Consider the following 19,164-nt stretch of genomic DNA (forward strand, 5'->3'; position numbering starts at 1 on the left):
AGGGGGTAGGGGCTAGGGCAGCCCGTGCACTGTCAGAGGGGGGGGGTAGGGGCCCCCAGCCCGTGCCGTGTCGGGGGGGGGGTAGGCAGAACCAGGCCCCGCAGCGTGGTGGGGGAGGACAGCGCAGCAGGCGGAAGCCAGCGGCCTCCCCTCCGCTGAGCCTACAGCAATAGCCCGCGGTGTCCCGGCACCGGCCCCCGCCATGTGAGGGAGCCCAGCGGCCGCTCCCCGTTCGCCTCCCCCTGGATGCGGAGCGCGGCCCGGGCCCCCGCAGCCCCCGCCGGCTGCAGGCTGCCCCGCGCGCCTGGCTCCGCAGCCCCCCGCCCCGGAGACCCCCTGGCGAGCCCATGCGGACTCCGGAGCGCGGGGCTGCCCGCCGAGCCCCCGCCGCCGCCGCCGCCTGCAGCAGGCCCGGGCCCCGCTACCTGCTGCCCCGCGCAGCAGCCGGGCAGCGCCGCGCTCCTCTCCGCCGCCTGCAGCTGCTGCCCCGGCGCCTCCCGGCCCGACGTGGCTCCGCCGTGGCCTGGCGGCGCCTCCGCCACCCCGGCCCGGCCCGACAGCGGGGCCGGGGCCGGGGCTGCTGCTGCTGCTCCACCGGCGGCGGCTCCTCCTCCTTCTCCCCGGCTGCTGCCGCCGCTCCTGCGGGGCCCTAAAGCCGCCCGCGTCAAGAGGATGGTGCGGCTGGCGGCGGAGCTGCTGCTGTTACTGGGGCTCCTGCTGCTCACCTTGCACATCACCGTGCTGCGGGCCACGCCCGGCCCCCCGCCGGCCAACGGCACCCACGGCCCGCCGCAGGTGAGTCCCGCCCGCCCGCGGGGAGGGGCGTTTCCAGCCGCGTCTGCAGTGCTGGCGTGTGGCTCCGGCCCCGGGAAAGGGGGGGGAGCCCGCTTGATGCGTTTGGGGGCGGGGCGCCGCCCCTCAGCACAACTCAAGGCGTGGGTGGGCCGCCCCATTGCCTGCCGCCCTCCTGGAGCTGGAGTCCCCGCGGAAAGTGCCCCCACGGGTGGCACGAACCTGGGGCTGGACGATGCCCCCAGGTCCATGCCACAGGTGCCGGGGTTGGGACCCGGCCTGACACACGCACCCTTAAGGAGGCGTGTGCTGCTGCTGCTGTTCACGTGCAGTCATGGGGCGGGGGGAGAGGGAATCCCCCTGCTTCCTGGTTACCCCCACGCCCTATAAATGCCGCTGCCCTCGGGTGCGCGTCACGTCTCCAGCCTTACAACGTAGGCGGATTGTTTGAATTCGTGCCAAGTGGCAACCAGAGCCTCCTGTTTGTGCCGAGAAGGTGCGAATTCAGGGGGCCTGCACCAGACTAAATGAGATGGAGGGTGTCGTGAAGCTACCAGGGCCAACTTGGGCTGAAATCTCTGCAACCCCATGCCCCCGTCTTCCCCACCCCATCTTTTCTCCTCCTCCTTCCCAGCTGTCTCCCTCCTGCTTGTCACAGCCATTCTATCCCGACTTGCCTAGCCATTCTCACACCCACTTTTATCAAACTAGTTTTTTAAACTGCTAGTTGCATTTATATTGCCTTGCGATGGGGGGGAGAAGTAGATAGAAGTAGCTCCCAGTTTGATTTCTCATATGATTTGGTAAAGTTGCAAGTATTTCAGAAACTTCTGGAGAGAGTTGCTGTATTTTTGCTGACTTATTAATGACATTTTCATGTAAATGATGAAAGCAGACCTCTCCATGTGCCAAGGCTCAAAGGTGGGATGTGAGGTGTGGAAAAGACCCCAGTGAAAAACACCAAAAATAATTCAGTTTCACCCTTTAGTGTAAATAACACTCTCTCTAACCCAAGCTTCATGATTCTTTGCTGCTGAGAGAAATAATTTTCATTTCAACAATAAAAGGACAAAATGTGTGTGGAACACTAGTAATTTGGGACCAAAATGAGTGATGCCCCTGGAAATGATCTCAGTGAATTTTAGAGCACTGTTTCTTATGCTTTCCTGTTCTTCTGTTGCCAGCTATTTACAATGACTTGAGACCAATAGTGGAAGATGTAAGATCAAATTGAATACATCTTAAATCTCTAATAAAGTGGGGTTTTATACTGATTGGTTAATTTTTTTTCTGTCTAAATGCAGGTATAGAAAAAATTAAATATCTTATACATTGTGCAGAGAACTGACAGGAAATATATAATAATAATAATAAATTTAAGTATAACTATATTAAAATCACTTCTTTCTTCTTCCTAGTTAATAGAGGACAGGGCTTCCTATTCAGCACTCTTTATTCCCCTTGGGTCCTTATTCTGCAATGCTCAATGTGAAATCACTAGCTTCAGTGGGTCTCTGCAAACGTAGCAGTCCACCCATGCATTCTACATTGCAGGATCAGGCTGTTGCTCAGAACATTTCCTGTTGAACTAAGTGGAAGTCAGAATTGAGCAAAGTGCCTTGAATAAGGTCCATGGTTGAATTCTGTCTTATACACTGAAATTTTATCACTAGATTGACATTCCAGTTTTTTAATATCTTTAAGATTTCTAGTAATATTTTGTAAATGATTCTTTCTTTCCACATGGGTTCATGAAGTGCCTTAAAATTATATTTTGTGGAAAAGTAAATTTGGAGAGGTTTTTTTATGAGGTGTTTTTTATCATTAGAATTACCCTGTATTTGCCTTTCCTGACAGGCTAATGAGGAAAACATCTGGGCAAATGGAAACATTAGGTGATACCATTTCTCAAAGGAGTTCTTTTTAAAGTACTACATAGGAATAAGGGTGAAAGAAAGGAAAAGTCAGCCTCTTCAGAAAATTGTAGTAAACTAGTATCTATTTAGTTGACCAGCTGCTGTTAAAATCTGTTGACTTCCAAGAAGTCCCTATATCCTATTTTATAAAATTATCTGTTATAAAAGAAGTCTGTGCCTTTAAGCACATGATGGGTTTAGCAGTTCAGTATTTTTCATAATGTTTTCCCATTTGTAGCATAAAATGTTTTATGTACTTCCCAACTGAATTGATTTTGCAGTTATGTATTTGGGAGAGCATCTCTGTAACAGACATTAAGGGTAGAGAGTATATCAAACCATGGTGAATATTTGAACAGATGGAAATTTATCAGTTGGTTGCTTTCATAACTTGCAGGGATTCATCCTCTAGCCAAAAAATATTGTAACCTGCTCTAAAAAAAATTGCATTTCCGAATGTTACTGGGCAGATGTTTTCATACACGGTATTTTTATTTTTTAAAAGTTTGCTCTGGTAACAATTATTTTGTGCTGTTAAAACACAAGATATATTCTGCTCCCTCACTGAATTCCTATGTGAAAAGTGAATGTAGAAAGTAAAGAGAACCATAACAGTTAGATCGGTTGTTACAAATAAAAGGTAGTAAATCAGGTTGCTGTTAGTTGATTTTTTTTTCAACTGGTTGATAAAATCCATACATATGTAACAGCGGTCAGCTTGATTATATGCATAGTTATTTAGTTTGCTCAATATATACAGTTATCCAGGTTGTTCTTCTGTGATCCTGTATAGTGGGGGGTTATGGAAAGGTGTCCTGAAATCATTCAGTGCTTACTCTTTCTTCTCTTATTGATTTTTGGTATTCTGTCTTTGCTGCTCTGCTAGTGCTGTGAAGAGAAAATAAAAGCTACTTAAGTAGTGGAACTACATGATTAGATAAATTCTTCTTTTGATAAAATCTGTTGTATGCACAAACAACGTGTCATACCCAAGAAGGAACTTTCTGTGCCACAACCATTTTGAAATGTAACTGAGTAGGAAAATTTGCATCAAAACCTGCAGGTATACCAAAATTTTTAACACTTTAAACTCTGACCTGAATCACTGGTATCACTAAGAGGGCAAAATAAAATTATATTTTCTACTTTATGACTAATATCTAATATAGACTATGACACTTTGGAATGTCAGTAGAATGATTTGAATGAGTCAGGTGAGCATAAATTTGGCCCTATATGTGTGAATGGGAATTCAGGACTAAAGGGAAATGATTCAGTACATTCTTAAGTGCCTTTCCTACATAAGGATGCCTTCTGAATCAGGCCTTATGGACTTCAAGTGTGGCTACAGATTTATAGACTGTAAATAAAGGTATTTTATATTTATATGTAAAGGCCTTTAATTCAATCTCTTTGGGAGAACCTATTCCTTCCCTTACCCCTTGCTCTTTCAAATAACGGAAGAGATTCCAGCGTTTTAGAAGTGAGGTTTTATGTCTGACTTATTTTTGCCCTCCAATTAACTCTCATCATTAATTAGATTGGTAGATGAAAGAATTTCAGATAAAACTCTCACCCTTAAACAATTTGCTTCTCCCTCCATTCTTATTTTTACTTTTGCTGTTCTCCCTACATGTGTGTCCATTTCCCAGCCATCTGGTAGGTGTTGTGCCTCCATTGCTGACCACAATGTTCTGGTAGCAGCAGCACTGGAGAGAAAACACTGATTCAAACCCTAGTCATATTACTTTGCTGCGCCTGCCAGGGATGTGCTATGTGTAGGAGCACAGGTGTTACTACTGCTGCAAAGAGAGACAATGGGCTTGACTCACCATTGTACTACTGTTAGTTTATATTAACTGGAGAAACACACCCAAGCCTTCTTGTGTTCAGGGATGCACTCTTTATGGATTTATATTGTGCTTTCACTAACACTTAAGTACAAATAGCTAATGAGTAGCTCTTGGAATTTTTCAAGCAAAGATAGTTTCAAAATACCAGAGACAGATGACTTATAAGTATTTTATTCTATTCTCCAGCTAAACTTAGGACCCGATCCAGCAAAACCTTACTTCAGAGGATAGTTCTTATTTACGCAAGTATCCCCGTTGAAGTAATCTGAGCACTGTTTTACAGGACTGGCTCCCTATTTGCTCATGAAGATTCTACAGCAAACTTGATGGAATAAGGTGGCATGTTCCAATACCAGTTTCCTTTCTTGTTTCCTGTGGCAGTCCTTTAACATACAATTTATCTTACAACACATTATTAGAATTGCTGTAATTATTAACAGGCGTGTCCATAACTATATCTGAAAGACTGAGCTTGATAAGTTTATGGAGGGGATGGTATGATGAGACTGCCTACAATGGCATATAGCCAATCTGTGACTGCTAGCAGCACATAGCTCCAGTGGCCACTAATGGAACACTAGATAGGGAGGGCACTGAGTAACTGCAGAGAATTCTTTCCAGATATCTGCCTGGTGGGTCTTACCCATATGTTCAGGGTCTAACTGATTGCCATATTTGGGGTTGGGAAGGAATTTTTCCCCGGGTCAGATTGGCAGAGACCCTAGGGAAGTTTTCACCTTCCTTAGCAGCCTGGGGCATGGGTCACTTGCAGGTTTTAACTAGTGTAAATGGTGAATTCTCTGTAACTTGAAGTCTTTAAACCATGATCTGAGGACTTCTGAAATGCACCCCTAATCTCTGGCTGAGTTACTGGAGTGAGTGGGTGAGGTTCTGTGGCCTGTGATGTGCAGGACGTCAGACTAGATCATCATGATGGTCCCTTCTGGTCTACGTGACCGTGGTGCCTGGAGGGGCCATGCTCAATCAGGGCAAACTGAAAATTATGAGGTAGACGATTCCCAAAACTGGTGTCTTATTCTAATAATTCGATTCACCAAGCCAGCAACAAAACAGCTTCTACAACACCTTACTAGTTATCAAGAAACTAAAGCACAGATCTCCTGGGCTTCCTCCCAGATAGCCAAGTCAAATATGATGAGAATTACTTTTAGTCTTGTTCACTATACATAAAGTTCTGCCAGTCTCAGATCAGACACATCACCCACCAGATCCATGAGTTTTTCCAATCTTACCCAAATACATGCTTATAGCCAATTCTTATAAATTAAACTAAGATTTACCTAAAAAGAGGAGAGAGAGTATTGTAGTTAAAAGATTGTTATACGTACAGCTATGGAGAAAGTTCTTAGGTCAGTTTCATAACAGAGATGGTGAGATTGCTAATTTGTAGAAAGTATTACCAGAATCAATTCCATAGGTTATAGTCCAGTGGTTCTCAAACTATTGTACTGGTGACCCCTTTCACATAGTGCGACCCCTCCCCCTTCTAAATTAAAAACACTTTTTATATATTTAACACCATTATAAATGCTGGAGGCAAAGCGGGGTTTGCAGTGGAGGTTGACAGCTCGCGACCCCCCATGTAATAACCTAACGAACCCTTGAGGAGTCCCGACCCCCCGTTTGAGAACCCCTGGCATAAGGGGTCGAGTTCTTAAAATGTTGGTGTGTTTTCTGCTGTCTGTGGCAGGAAGTGTTTCAGTGCTTTATGATGTGTACGTAAGCGTGCAGCTTTGTCGTTTTTACTACTCTTTAGAAATATTTAATCAAAATGCAACACGATATCCATTCGGATACACAGTAACATACCACAAAATTCTTCAGTTGTTCTATCAATCTAAGCAGGATTGCTGTATATTTTTCCCTATGTTAAGTTCTCCTCACACCTTCTATGGGCCATCTTAATTATCACTTCAAAAAGTTTTTTTCCTCCTGCTGATGGTAGCTCATCTCAATTGATTAGACTTTTCCTGTTGTTATGCATACTTCCACCTTGTCATGTTCTCTGTATGTATAAATATCTCCTGTCTGTGTGTTCCATTCTGTGCATCCGAAGAAGTGAGCTGTAGCTCACGAAAGCTCATGCTAAAATAAATTTGTTAGTCTTTAAGGTGCCACAAGTACTCCTGTTCTTTTTTTTGGTATATTTTTGGAGACTTTTAGGCTGAGGATTTGAACCCTAATTGAGGGTTTCTCAAACAGAGGTCGCCACTTGTGTAGGGAAAGCCCTTGGGGGGCTGGGCTAGTTTGTTTACCTGCCTTGTCCGCAGGTCTGGCCGATCACGGCTCCCACTGGCCGTGGATCACTGCTCCGGGCCAAGCTTCCCATTGGCCTGGAGCCAGTGGGAGCTGCAATCGGCCAGAACTGCGAACGGGGCAGGTAAACACACCAGCCCAGCCCGCCTGGGGCTTTCCCTACACCCCTGTTTGAGAAACCCTGCCCTAATTCCTATTAATTTTAAAGAGGATTGAGCATTGAAATCACATAGGCATCTTTGAAAATCTTTGTGTTAAATTTTTCCATTGATAGCTTCCAGACAGCCATTGGCCTGTTAAATAAAATGGGTGATAAGCAAGCACTCATCAGAAGTGATTTTAAGGCACTAAATCGTGATCTGCTCGATCAACTGTAGTATCTGAGTGCCTTCCAATAGTGCCTCAAGCAACATCACTGACTTCTGTCATGTGTGGTTCATTTCTCTCATACACTCCACTTGCAAGTCTCTCTCTGAGGAGAGGAAGTTTTTGTTTTGGTCAGGATGTTTAGTTCCTGTTTAAGGGTACATGCTGCTCTGTGTGTGTTCGAGAAGGCAGGTTGAAGGAATGTACCCTACACTTGGAGGAGGTGGTGAGGTTTGTGAGGGTCCTTAGTTTCTGTAGGAGTTTGATGCACAGATTCTGACTGGCCCTCGGATTGTGTCTCCTGCACAGACAAGCTTTACCCATCTGATAGAGTGTTCCATTGTGCTGGAAAAGTGGAGTTGTTGACCCTGATCTTCATCCTGGAGCTTTAGGTGATCTGCTAGACTTGCCACCTTCAAGGTAAATACCGAGACCTTGAACTTGATTGGATACTCTTGGGAAAGCTAGTGTAGAGAGTGGGGACAGGTTTGACGTGCTTGCCATAGCTTGTGTTGCTGAGGAGATGTGCTACAGTGCTCTGTATTAGCTGGAGTTTCCTAAGGGCTAATGTCTTCATGCCCGGGAATATCACAATATTTTATTCCAGGTAAGGAAGGTGAATATAACCAAGGCTAGGGTCAACGTCTGTCAGAATAGGACAATCTCCTAGTGTTGATTATGAATGCTGCTTTGTAGTGAGTTTAGCATCAGCTAGGAATTGTGAGCACTCCTGAACTACAGGCAGAATTGACTAACTCTGGATGCATATCATCAGCCAAAGGAGGCTGCACCATGCACATTTATTCCAAGTGCTTTCCTCTGCCCACCAACATAACCTTTGTCTTGTTCACATTCCGCTTCAGTCAGTTGTTGTTTGTCCATGAGCTGATCTCATCCACCCACTTGGCCATCTTGGTGGTAGTTTCATGGTCATATATGTGGTGAAAGATTAAGTAGAGCTGCATTGTCTGCATAGTGCTGTTATTTCAGTCAATATCATCTTGCCAGTTGATTTACTGGCTGCATGTAGATGTTGAAATATAACCAGAGAAAGAACTGATCTTTTTTTCGGAACTCCACAAACAAGGGCTAAATCTTGCCATCTGTACTCATGTTAGTGATCACTTATTCTCAGGAGCGAATGGGACTACTGGAAAGTACCTACCAGCACCAGTCAGGGTTCCAGAGTCTAGCCCAAAGAATTTTGTGAGCCCATCTGAACTCTGAAAGATTGTTGTACAAGTACATCAACTATCTTTAAACTTTATTTTTAAATTATTAATGCCAGAACCTTGGACTTCCATGTAGGGTCAGACCATTGCTTTTTTCTTGTTTATTACATTTAACACACTATGTAAGAATATTGAAGAATGATCACATAGGGCCTATGATTAACTAGAACTGTGGAGTGGTTTTTATACAAAGAAAAAGCATTTTACAGCAGTCCCTTGGAAAGTTTAGCTTCACTTGATGAAGCATACCTCAGTCATGCAAAGAGAAATAATGACTTGTCAATTCTTTCTTTAAGCAAAGTAATTTAGCTTTTTTTTAGCTTACAAAAATGGTAAACAATTTTAATATTCCTGGTGGTTTTCCAGAATAGTCTTGCCAGTGCAATTCATTTCTAAGTTTAAGAAATCCTGTAGTTCTGTTCTTGGGACAACTTTGAAGAGAGAGATGGCTGCCAATGGAGCAAATAAGGGCTTGTCTTTATACAGAATCTTATTTAGTTAAACCAGTGCAAACCCTTGTGTAGATGCTCTAATAGGTTTAAACCTGGCGTATGTGGATTTAAACTGCATCTGTATACAGGCATGCTTGGTGCCAGCTGACTCCATAGAAAATAGATTTAAACACCAAAAGTGAAATCCTGGCTCTACTGAATTAAATGAAAAGTTTTGTCATTGATTTCAGGGAGGCAGGAGTTCATCCGAAGTTGCTCTGCTTTAACAAAATCACTTAAAAACCACGTCTTTAGTTAAACCAGTGCAACTTTGTGTGTAGACAAAATCAGCTGGGAGTGTGATTATGCCGTTGCATCAAATACCAGCTTACTTCAAGCTAACCCAGAGACTGCCCATGAAGTGTCTCATTTGTATACAGATTTTTTTTTAAATGAACAAACATGGGCTTTGAAGAAGCCATCACATTAACTTTCATTGAAGCTGTGACATCAGCAAGAATTTAAACAAAATATTAAAATATTTTGCTCTTCGAAAGGCATTTCCCATTTGAAGATCTCAGACCTTTTTAAAAAAAAATATTAACTAAGCCTCACCTGATCCACATACCTTTTATCTCCTAGAGATACTTTCCACTGGTAGACAAAGCTATCTGTAGTGGGATACGGCAACTGTTTTTAGGACCATGCAACACCCCAACAGTTTAAAATGGGTATATCTAATTAAAGCTACAGAGGGCAATGTGAGGTAGGCGGAATGTGATTTCTTGAGCTGGAATATGTCCAGGACACTAAGATAAACGCCCCACTCTTGTCAACCCTCCCTCCAACTCTGCTTTTACCTGTATCCGGACATTTACCATGGGATACTCCATTACCATTGCTGGGCAGGCCTTTGGCTTTCCCTGTCATTAGAAGATCACACCTTCAGTTGTAGGGACTTGAGTTCCACTCTGAAGCACTGGTTCAGTAATTAAGAAATGGAAAAGATAATCCAAAACAGGAAGCGGTAGTACTTTTTTTTTTTTTTAAAGAAACACTTGAATCTTCTGAAACTAGTTTAAGAAAGACTTTTAAAGTGTTGTAGCATCAGAGTTATCTGAATGAAGGAGAAGAGTCAACTTAGTTTACAGTCCTGTAGTCCAGCCAGAGCCCTGGTATGGCAGGCAGTGCCTGTTTCCACAGGGCCAGCCCTAAAGCCCAATGAAGTCATTGGAAGCTTACCTTCTAGGACTTGCTACAGCACAGCAGCATTCAAAAACAACAACAACAAAACAAAAGCTGGTGTTGGTCCTGCTTTGAGCAGGGGATTGGACTAGATGACCTCCTGAGGTCTCTTCCAACCCTAATATTCTATGATTCTAAGCCACAAAACAAAAACATGCTTTCTCTTTCCATTTCCTGGAGGCTACATCTACACTTGGAGCCAGGGATGTTATTCCCAGATGGTGTAGATTTACCAGCATTGGCTCTGCTTGATCAAGTGCGCTAAACGTAGTAGTGTACTCGAGCCAATGTGCTACAAGTTGCTAATGCCACGGTAGCACAGTCAGTGGAGAGCAGTGGCACGGGCTAGCCACTCCAAGTACATACCCACTCGGGGCAACTAGCCCGTGCTACCACTCCCAGTGCCCGTGCTACCGCAGTTATACTACTATTTTTAGCATGCTAGCTTGAATGGAGCCAGTGCAAGTACATCCATGCAAAGTAGGAATTACACCACTAGCTCCAACTGCCATCTCTCTCAAATATACCTTTCTTCATCTGAGCTAGTGGGGGAAGGGAAACTCACTACAATGTTTCTAAGGCCATGTAAATATTGTTAGGTGACAAGTGGTGTGTGAAATGAGCAGTTGGGCTGAATCCAATTTCCCAGAGGGTAAATGTTCACAATACAGACCACGCTCTCAGTTGGCACTAATTGCCACTGTCAACAAGGGTGACACTGAGAGGCCAAGGATTGGCTTTTCTGTATCAGTGCACTTTTGTGGTATTTTTTTGGAGTAGTTTGTATTGCAAGCTCCTGTTCTGTGCATAAATAGTTGTCTTCATTATTCATGGCTGATAGTCTAGTACCAGCCATGAGCACTCAATTGACTGTTGAAAAATTAAGCTGGTTTTTTTGTTTTGCTTTTTTAATCGGTGCACAAAGATCAATCTTTTTTAAAAAAAAATTATGGTAGGTCCCAATAATTTCAAAGCTAATCTCATATTTTGCTTTTGCTACAGCATAATAGAGCATGTGGATTCTCAACCAAAAAGGTTTTTAAAATGTTTCTTTTGAAAACTTAAGGGAAACAAAGCAAAAAATGTTACCTCATTTACAATTTTGGTTTACCATCTTCATGTTTCTGTCTGTTTTCTCTTTCATGTTCAGTTGTCTTCAGTCATTGTGTTTGATTTGATAAGGTAGGGCAACTATTGTACTTTTTTTCCTCTGAATGTTTGGTTGTCATTGTTTGTAATGTGGCCCCTGGGGACTCTGGAGACCAATCTTTTGTTTCTTCATTCTTCACCATTAGTTTGTATGTTTTTTGCATTGCCAATTTTGATTGGATAGTTTAGTCGCATGGGGGATTTTTTTTCCAAATTCAAATTTTGGTTTTGAAAATTTTTACTAAAAACTCGGTGGCAAATTAAAAAGAAAAATAAGTCTAACTCAAACTGAATGAAATTCCTTTTTTTTTTTGTAATTTTAATTTTAATTTTATTTTTAAACCAGCCCAGTACCCATCAAGTTAACTGAGGACTTATCACAGGGAATCAGCTCTTCCAATGACATCATGTGTCATGTTACACAGATGAAGGGCAATGTATAAATAGATTAGAAAAATAATGGCTAGCTACACAGTGACATTTTCTAATCTCTTTTTGAGGTGGGTACGCCTAGTTATTTTTCAGTAAGCAACCTCTTTCTTTCATTCAGGATCATAAACTTTGTTCTCAAGCTCCTTTAATTTGGTTTGCAAAAGTTAGCCATTCTACGTAAATAACATTATTTCAAGGTTTTATTAACTGGGCTTTTGCTCAGTCTCATGTTTGCTGTTCCTTCTTATCCTCTTGGACGTATCTATAGCAGTCGGCTATATCTACCATCTTTCTCCACTATTTCTGCTCAGCTTTTGGGTAGTCAGGATTTTACGTTTGCCTCTTATCTACAAGTACCTCGTTGTCTACTCTGAATGTTGAGTAAACTTGATAAGTCTTGCACATGTGACTTAACTGCTATTGCAGTGTAGTTGTAGCCTTGTTGGTCCCAGGATATTAGAGAGACAAGGTGGGTGAGGTAACACCTTTTATTGGACCAACTTCTGTTGGTGAGAGAGACAAGCTTTCGAGACATACGCTCTGTGTGTCTCAAAAGCTTGTCTCTGACCAACAGAAGTTGATCCAGTAAAAGATTACCCCACCCACCTTGTCTCTTTTAGCTGCTATTGTCATTCAGGATTCAGTCTTGGCCTCATCATTGTTCTCTTTCTTCTTGGTGAATGTCAGATAGAGATGAACGACAGATCTGTTTAAGTATCGATACCTGCTATTCATTTTCAAATTATTTGGTGCCCAAAATATCATATGCTGGATGCACCAGGATTCTCTCATGACTAATGTGGCCAAAATGGAAGTCTTTCTATTGACCATGAACAGTATTATGTCCTTTCCCTGGATTCCATTTCACTGAATAAATGATACAGCCTGCAGTAGCTGTATCATTCATGGATCTGTCCATCCTTTTCAGTAGCAATCTTTTGTTTCTTAATTATACAATTCATGGTCTCACTGATATCATTTACTCATTATTTCTAAAATAGAATTTTTGAACTTTCTTTGCTCTTCTTTACCACCATTTTGGTTCATGCACTAATTTTCTGTTGCACTGGTTATTGTCAAACTCATTGCTTCCTTTGAAAAAAAGATTTTAAAATTGCTGTACCTCTAGTTTTTTCAGTGTTCTGTACTGTCACATTACTTTATGTCCTTATTTACACTGACTGCCCATGAAAGTGAGAATCCAGGTTGAAGTTCTGCTGATGATCTTTGATTGCAGAGACCTCAACTCTATTTTACATTAGGGAGCTGATTTCAGTGTACTCCCATGGTGGTTTGAACATGCATATCATGACCTGCTACTAGATAATCTACATCTACCACTTGTGTATTCAAAATACCAAGCTTTTCAACACCTTGCTCCGTTTTGGAATTCTTTTGCCACAGAGAAATCTGGTTAACCAGCCCAATTGCTATTTTAAATATAAACTTAAGTATTTAACCTTTGAGCATAAACTTAAGTATTTAGTATTTAACATTTGAGCTTTTGTTTTAATTTTAAGCACTTGTACTAAATGTATAAATTTATCAAAAAATTATAACTGGAAATTTGGTGTGAAAAATTCCAGAATGAAAACATTATTCAAAAGTCTGAAAACTTCCTGCGTTTTGTGTTCTACCATCATGAAATTTAAGTACACAAATAACATGAGGTATACAATTTTCAACTATAGATTTAATAATGAATATGATGTTTGATAGATTAATGTAGAAGTATGATGTTAGTATCTTGGCAGACTGCTGAGCAAATATATCTTGATGTAACAAGAACATAATGAAAATTGTGGTATGAATATATATTTTATAATTTCCTGTGGGGACAGAAAAGAGGAAAAATAAACTGACATTCAAACCAAAGACATTCAAAATTCTCTGGATAGTTAAATATGTTATTTTATATATTACAATATCTCATTGTTTTCTTAGTTTGAAAAAAGTGATTAGAATACAACTAATGGTAGAAAATAATTTTAGCATTTAAATGTTTCCTTTTATGTTTGTAAATTCTTTTGAGTGGTTAAAAGAAAAGATAAGTATGTTGTGTGCATAATTTCTGAGGTATATTGAGAGATTTCAAGGGACTTTTGTATGGCACAAGTCTGTCCAAAATATTATTTAAAAAAAAACTATTTGTTTTTTTGTGATCACATACTGAAAATTGTAATAGTGATAGTCAAACATTTGGAAATTCCAGACTTTAGTGTTACGGGTTGGGTTGCAATCAGCTCCACCACTGTGCTTTACGTTAACAGATTTAATGGTGTCAAATTATATCTGTTTTATTCCATTTTTACTGTTCCCTATTGCCTTGACTTTTTGTTGCATCCACCTGTTGTCGCCCTTTAGACACTTTAATAGTAAGGGTGTGATTTTTTTTTCAAAAGCTCAGAGTTGGCTGAAGCATGCTCCCATTAAAGTCAATGAGAGTTTCACCATTGGCTTCTACGGGGGCAGAAATTAGGCTAGTTTTCACAGAATCACAGATTATTAGGGTTGGAAGGGACCCCAGGAGATCATCTAGTCCAACCACTGCTCAAAGCAGGACCAATCCCCACTTCCCTAAATGGTCCCCTTAAGAATTGAACTCACAACCCTGGGTTTAGCAGGCCAATGCTCAAACCACTGAGCTATCCTCCCCCGTTTTAAGCCCTTTTGAAAATCCTACCCTAAATTCTTCAGAGCTTTTTGTTATCTATATACAGTGCCTAACAATGGGTCCCCAACGTAGGCACTGCCACAATACAAATAAGAAAGTGATAATTTAAGGAAAGAAAATACAGAGTGCTTAAACAAGCTGTAGAAGAAAATGTTAGTGCAGTGACAATTGTTGCCCTTTAATACAAACGTGTCCAAGGGAATATTGTTACAATGTCCTGAATGCAGAAAATGCCAGGCCTGAAGTCTGTCATTGGGAACATCACAAAGAAACTAGATGACTAACATTTCCATGGATTTTCTAATACTCTTTAGGCACTTGTGAGATCACTGATCACTCGTTTACCCATCACTAAGAGCAGAACAGTTCCAGCGTTGTTGTTGTTGTTATAAAATATTTGAAATTGACAGTGCCAAAAATCCAAACGAAGTGAAGGATGAATTATCACTATGTTAAAACTGATAGGTAGCTACTTCAGTCATTCAGTTAGGCAGCAGCATAATATTTTATCAGAGGAGTGGGGGGGCGGTATAGGACTGCTCCCTGCTTTCTTTCACTTCCTTTTGCCCTTTGTTTTTTTTCTGCATCTTAGAGAACAATCGTAGCCGTTGGTCACATATTTTGTGTTCTTCTCTTGTCTTAGAAACCAACAAGATGGCAGCAGGTATGTCGTTGCTCACCTCTATGAGGGTATAGTCATGCAGTCATCTAGACCCTTTCCACCTTGAGTAGCTTTTCAAGAAAACCAGAGAAATTCAGATGGATGATATCCCTCTCACTACTCTACTGCATTTTCTCCATCTAATCACTCTAGGTTGCAGGTCAGGACTGATTTAAACATCTGGATTGTATGGTCAGGGGCGGCTCTAGGTATTTTGCCGCCCCAAGCATGGCAGGCAGGCTGCCCTTGGCGGCTTGCCTGCGGGAGGTCCCTGGTCCCGCGGATTCGGCGGCACCCCTGCGGGAGGTCTGCCAAAGCCGCAGGACCAGCAGACCCTCCACAGGCAAGCCGCCGAAGGCAACCTGTCTGCTGCCCTCGCGGCGACTAGCAGAGCGCCCCCCGCAGCTTGCCGCCCCAAGCACAGGCTTGGCGTGCTGGTGCCTGGAGCTGCCCCTGTGTATGGTGGTACATGCCAGGCCAGATCCTCCAGTGATGTACATTTGCCTAGCTCCATTATCTTCAGTGGAGCTATGCCAGTTTTACACCAGCTAAACCACTGGCTGAGAGCCTTCTTCCTTAACTTTCTCCTGTTAAGAGCTGGCTGTTCTTCACAACTAAGCCTTTCTGCAGAGTCACATGTGCATAGCAAAAACATCCCTCCTGCAGAGATAATCAGGGCCTTGGGGAACCTGGATCTTTTCTGATCATGAGAGTCCACCTCGATCCAGAATGTTTTATTGTTATGGTTTAATACAGCACCTAGGAAAGGCTTTGGACTGTGCGGAAACTAAAGAAAACATTCTGCTTAGAAAATATCCGTTTACCCCCTTTACCTGTGTAGCCTTTGATATCAGTGCTCAGATACTGCAATGCAAGGTGCCAGTAGGAGTACTAGAGGCAACCCCCTATAAGGGTGTTGATTGCTTTCCCTCTCTTAACAGTAGAGTTTCTGACAGAATAAAGCCCTGTTCTCAGTAACGTCTACTTAAGTCCCAAGCCAATGTCCAGCGAAGCCAATAGAAAGGTTCCCATTGTCTTCAGTGAGTGTAGCATGGCCCTTTTAAAGCCCCATACACACTTATGTGCTATGTAAGATAGATGAAGATGGAGTTCCTGCCTCAAAGAGCAGAAACTCTAAGATGAAGAGGAAGAAACAAACAGAGAGGTGCAAGAGTGGAAGGAAGAGTGAAGAGGACATTTTGCTAACGCGGTCATATAGGATATTAACAATACCATTTGAGGATAGTGACTCGGGTTTAGTTCTCATCTCCCCTTCTCTCTCTTCCACCCCTCTCAAAAAAGTCAGATCTTTGGCAAATTCGCTTTAACATGGACCAGTAATGGAAAACTCATATTAATATTTGAATATTAATATTAAAACTGGATTCAATACAGTGCATGCATTTCTTGTATGTATAAGCAGGGGAATATCAAGGAGGAACAGGGAGGTTATATTACCTTGGTATTTGGCGCTGGTATAACCACCAGTGGAATATTATGGCCAATTCTGGCATCCACAATTCAAGGAGAATGTTGAAAAATTAGACAGGGTTCAGAGAAGAGCCACAAGAATGATTTGAAAAACGTGACTTATAATGAAAGGCTCAAGGAGCTCAATCTATTTATCTTTTCAAAGAGAGGGTTAAGGGGTGAACAGATTGCAGTTTAAGAACCTACAGGGGGACAGAAATTTGATAATAGAGGGCTCTTAAGTCTAGCAGACAAAGGTTGGAAGTTTAAGCTAACCACATTCAGACTAGAAATAAGGTGCAAATGTTTAATAGTGAGTTAATAGTAATTAACCATTGAAACAACTTACCATGGATTCTCCATCATTGGAAATTTTTAAATCAAGATGGATATGCTCTAGTTCAGCCACAGCTATTGGATTTAAAGCAAGAACTTATTCAGAGAAATCCAATGGCCTGTATTATGTAGGAGGTCAAACTAGATAATTGCAATGATACCTTCTGCCCTTATCTACCAATCACACATCATCTGTGTAGGGATAGGACACTATCAAGTGTATTCCTCTGATGAGGTCTAGTTTGAAATGACACAGACAGCTTGTTGGGTTAATGCACTTGTGGGGGTTCCAGATTCAAAGCTTGTGAAATTTCAGTAAGCGCTGTGGGGCTGGAACAGATAATAGTTTCTGGATTCTGAAGAATACATAAAAATAATGAGCCAGATTCTCATATCTGATCTGGCTCCTGGGCACTGCTGAGGTGGTTCAAAGGAAGCAAAATCTGTAATTAGCAAGCAGAGAACTCTACTGGCAGGGGGAGCTCTCAGCTTGCATAAAACAGATGTCTCCTGCCTACTCTCCACCACAACACAGGGTGAAGGACAGAGCTCTGTTTCACAAATTCTCAGGTAGCATAAGGTCCTTTAGGGACTACAGTAGAACCTCGGTTACAAACATCAGAGTTACGAGTTGACTGGTCAACCACACACCTCATTTGGAACCAGAAGTACATAATCAGGCAGCAGCAGAAACAAAAACAAAAAAGCAAATACTATACAGTACTGTATTAAACATAAACTACTAAAAATAAAGGGAAAGCTGTGTTTTTATTCTGAATAGTAAAGTTTCAAAGCTGTATTGAGTCAATGTTCAGTTGTAAACTTTTGAAAGAACCGTAACATTTTATATAGAGTTACGAACGTTTCAGAGTTACGAACAACCTCCAGTCCCAAGGTTCTACTCTGTATGCTACTGGGTTAAACTAGAGCAGCCCCATGGCTGCTCTCACTCATGCTGGTGCTGGGCCAGCCAACAATTTATCTGAAGAATAATGCTGTCTTATGGTAGCCAAGCAGTATAAGCATGGTAGCAGACCACCCATTTGTCATGTTTACATTCTGGGACTTCACTTTTTCAGTCTGGGGTAGAATATTGAACTTTGAGGTGTTGGCCTCAACAAAATTCTGGACTAGGTTCCTGGACTGAGATACATTTGGAATTAGTATCTGTCCTATTCAGATTCTTGTACAACCCATATCACTATAGTAATCTGTCACCTCTCTTCCCTCTACACATACCCATTTTTGGCAACTGAGTTCTGTCATACTACCATGTGGGGAGAGGGAAAGGAATTCTCTGTCTATACTATCCACTGTACTGCTGAAGTACAGTGCACAGAAAATTCCTGACTCCATGTTAACCAAAAACCTATTGTCTTTTTGCCTTGTTAAGAGGAAAGAGCTCTGTCAAGAGGTCACACAACAGCCACAGCCTGACCAAAATAAATGTAGAAATGTATTACATTGCTCTTTAGAAGAACTGTTCTACCATTTGGTTAGGAATATTCCTCTGTGCATTAAGAGGTTAATTTTCAGCCTGAGGCATTGGATTTAGCTGTTCATCATACTTAATGGTTAAATTCTGTATGTATAATTGAAAATGTATCCTGTTAGTGGGCCAGAGTCTCATGTCACCTGTGTAATATATTATTGGGATCCACCAGACAGCACAATTAAAGATAGTCCTAAAGCTCTGCTTAACAATGTGAAAAAGAATTAGATATCAATACAAAGGCATGTCAATTGTGGTGTGGCTCTTTTTTATAAACTGAGCACACCTGCAATAAAGTTGGCAGTCTGCACTAGTGTCTTTGTCTGAGATCAGTCTTAATCCATAGCGGATGCCTACAGATACAGCTACTCACGCAAAACCAAAATGCTAGTACGTGGTGTCAAAAATATTACAAGTTACCCCAGTGCAAAAACAGAATGACTCCTCTGAAATCAACAGGAGTTGCATTGGGGTAATACAGGTGCAACAGAGCATAATTTGATCTAGTTACAGCGCAAACCACTAAGGGCAGGTCTACACTAAGGGCGGGGGTCGAACTAGGGACGCAGTTTTCAGCTCGTGAATAGCGCTGCTGAATGAATTTACGAGTTAGTTCACTCACTCACCCCAGGCGCGCCAGCCTTCGCGGAGTCCGCGTCTCGACTCGACTCGCGCCTTTTTGCAGTTTGCAGTGGTGGAGTACCCGGAGCGCGCGCTCTCGGGAGTTTCTTTCTCGAGATTAGACGGATTGATGACTTCCGAACGAACTCAACCGCCACGCTCACGGCGGCCCGGCTGCCCTAATACAGGCATGGTTACATCAATTTAAACCTCACTT

At 42.2% G+C, this 19,164-nt stretch overlaps 1 protein-coding gene across 1 annotated transcript in view; it reads left to right on the forward strand.

The window, feature by feature from the left end:
* The first annotated feature begins 613 nt into the window (after positions 1–613).
* ISM1 (isthmin 1) overlaps positions 614–19,164 on the forward strand; it is a 54,626-nt gene continuing 36,075 nt past the window's right edge. Inside the window, exon 1 of the mRNA XM_039528661.1 lies at positions 614–795. Coding sequence (XP_039384595.1) covers positions 673–795 — 123 coding nt within the window. The 5' untranslated portion in view covers positions 614–672. The remainder of the gene's footprint in view (positions 796–19,164) is intronic.

This window comes from Mauremys reevesii, linkage group 3, assembly GCF_016161935.1.
Source record: "Mauremys reevesii isolate NIE-2019 linkage group 3, ASM1616193v1, whole genome shotgun sequence".
Taxonomy (NCBI): domain Eukaryota; kingdom Metazoa; phylum Chordata; order Testudines; family Geoemydidae; genus Mauremys; species Mauremys reevesii.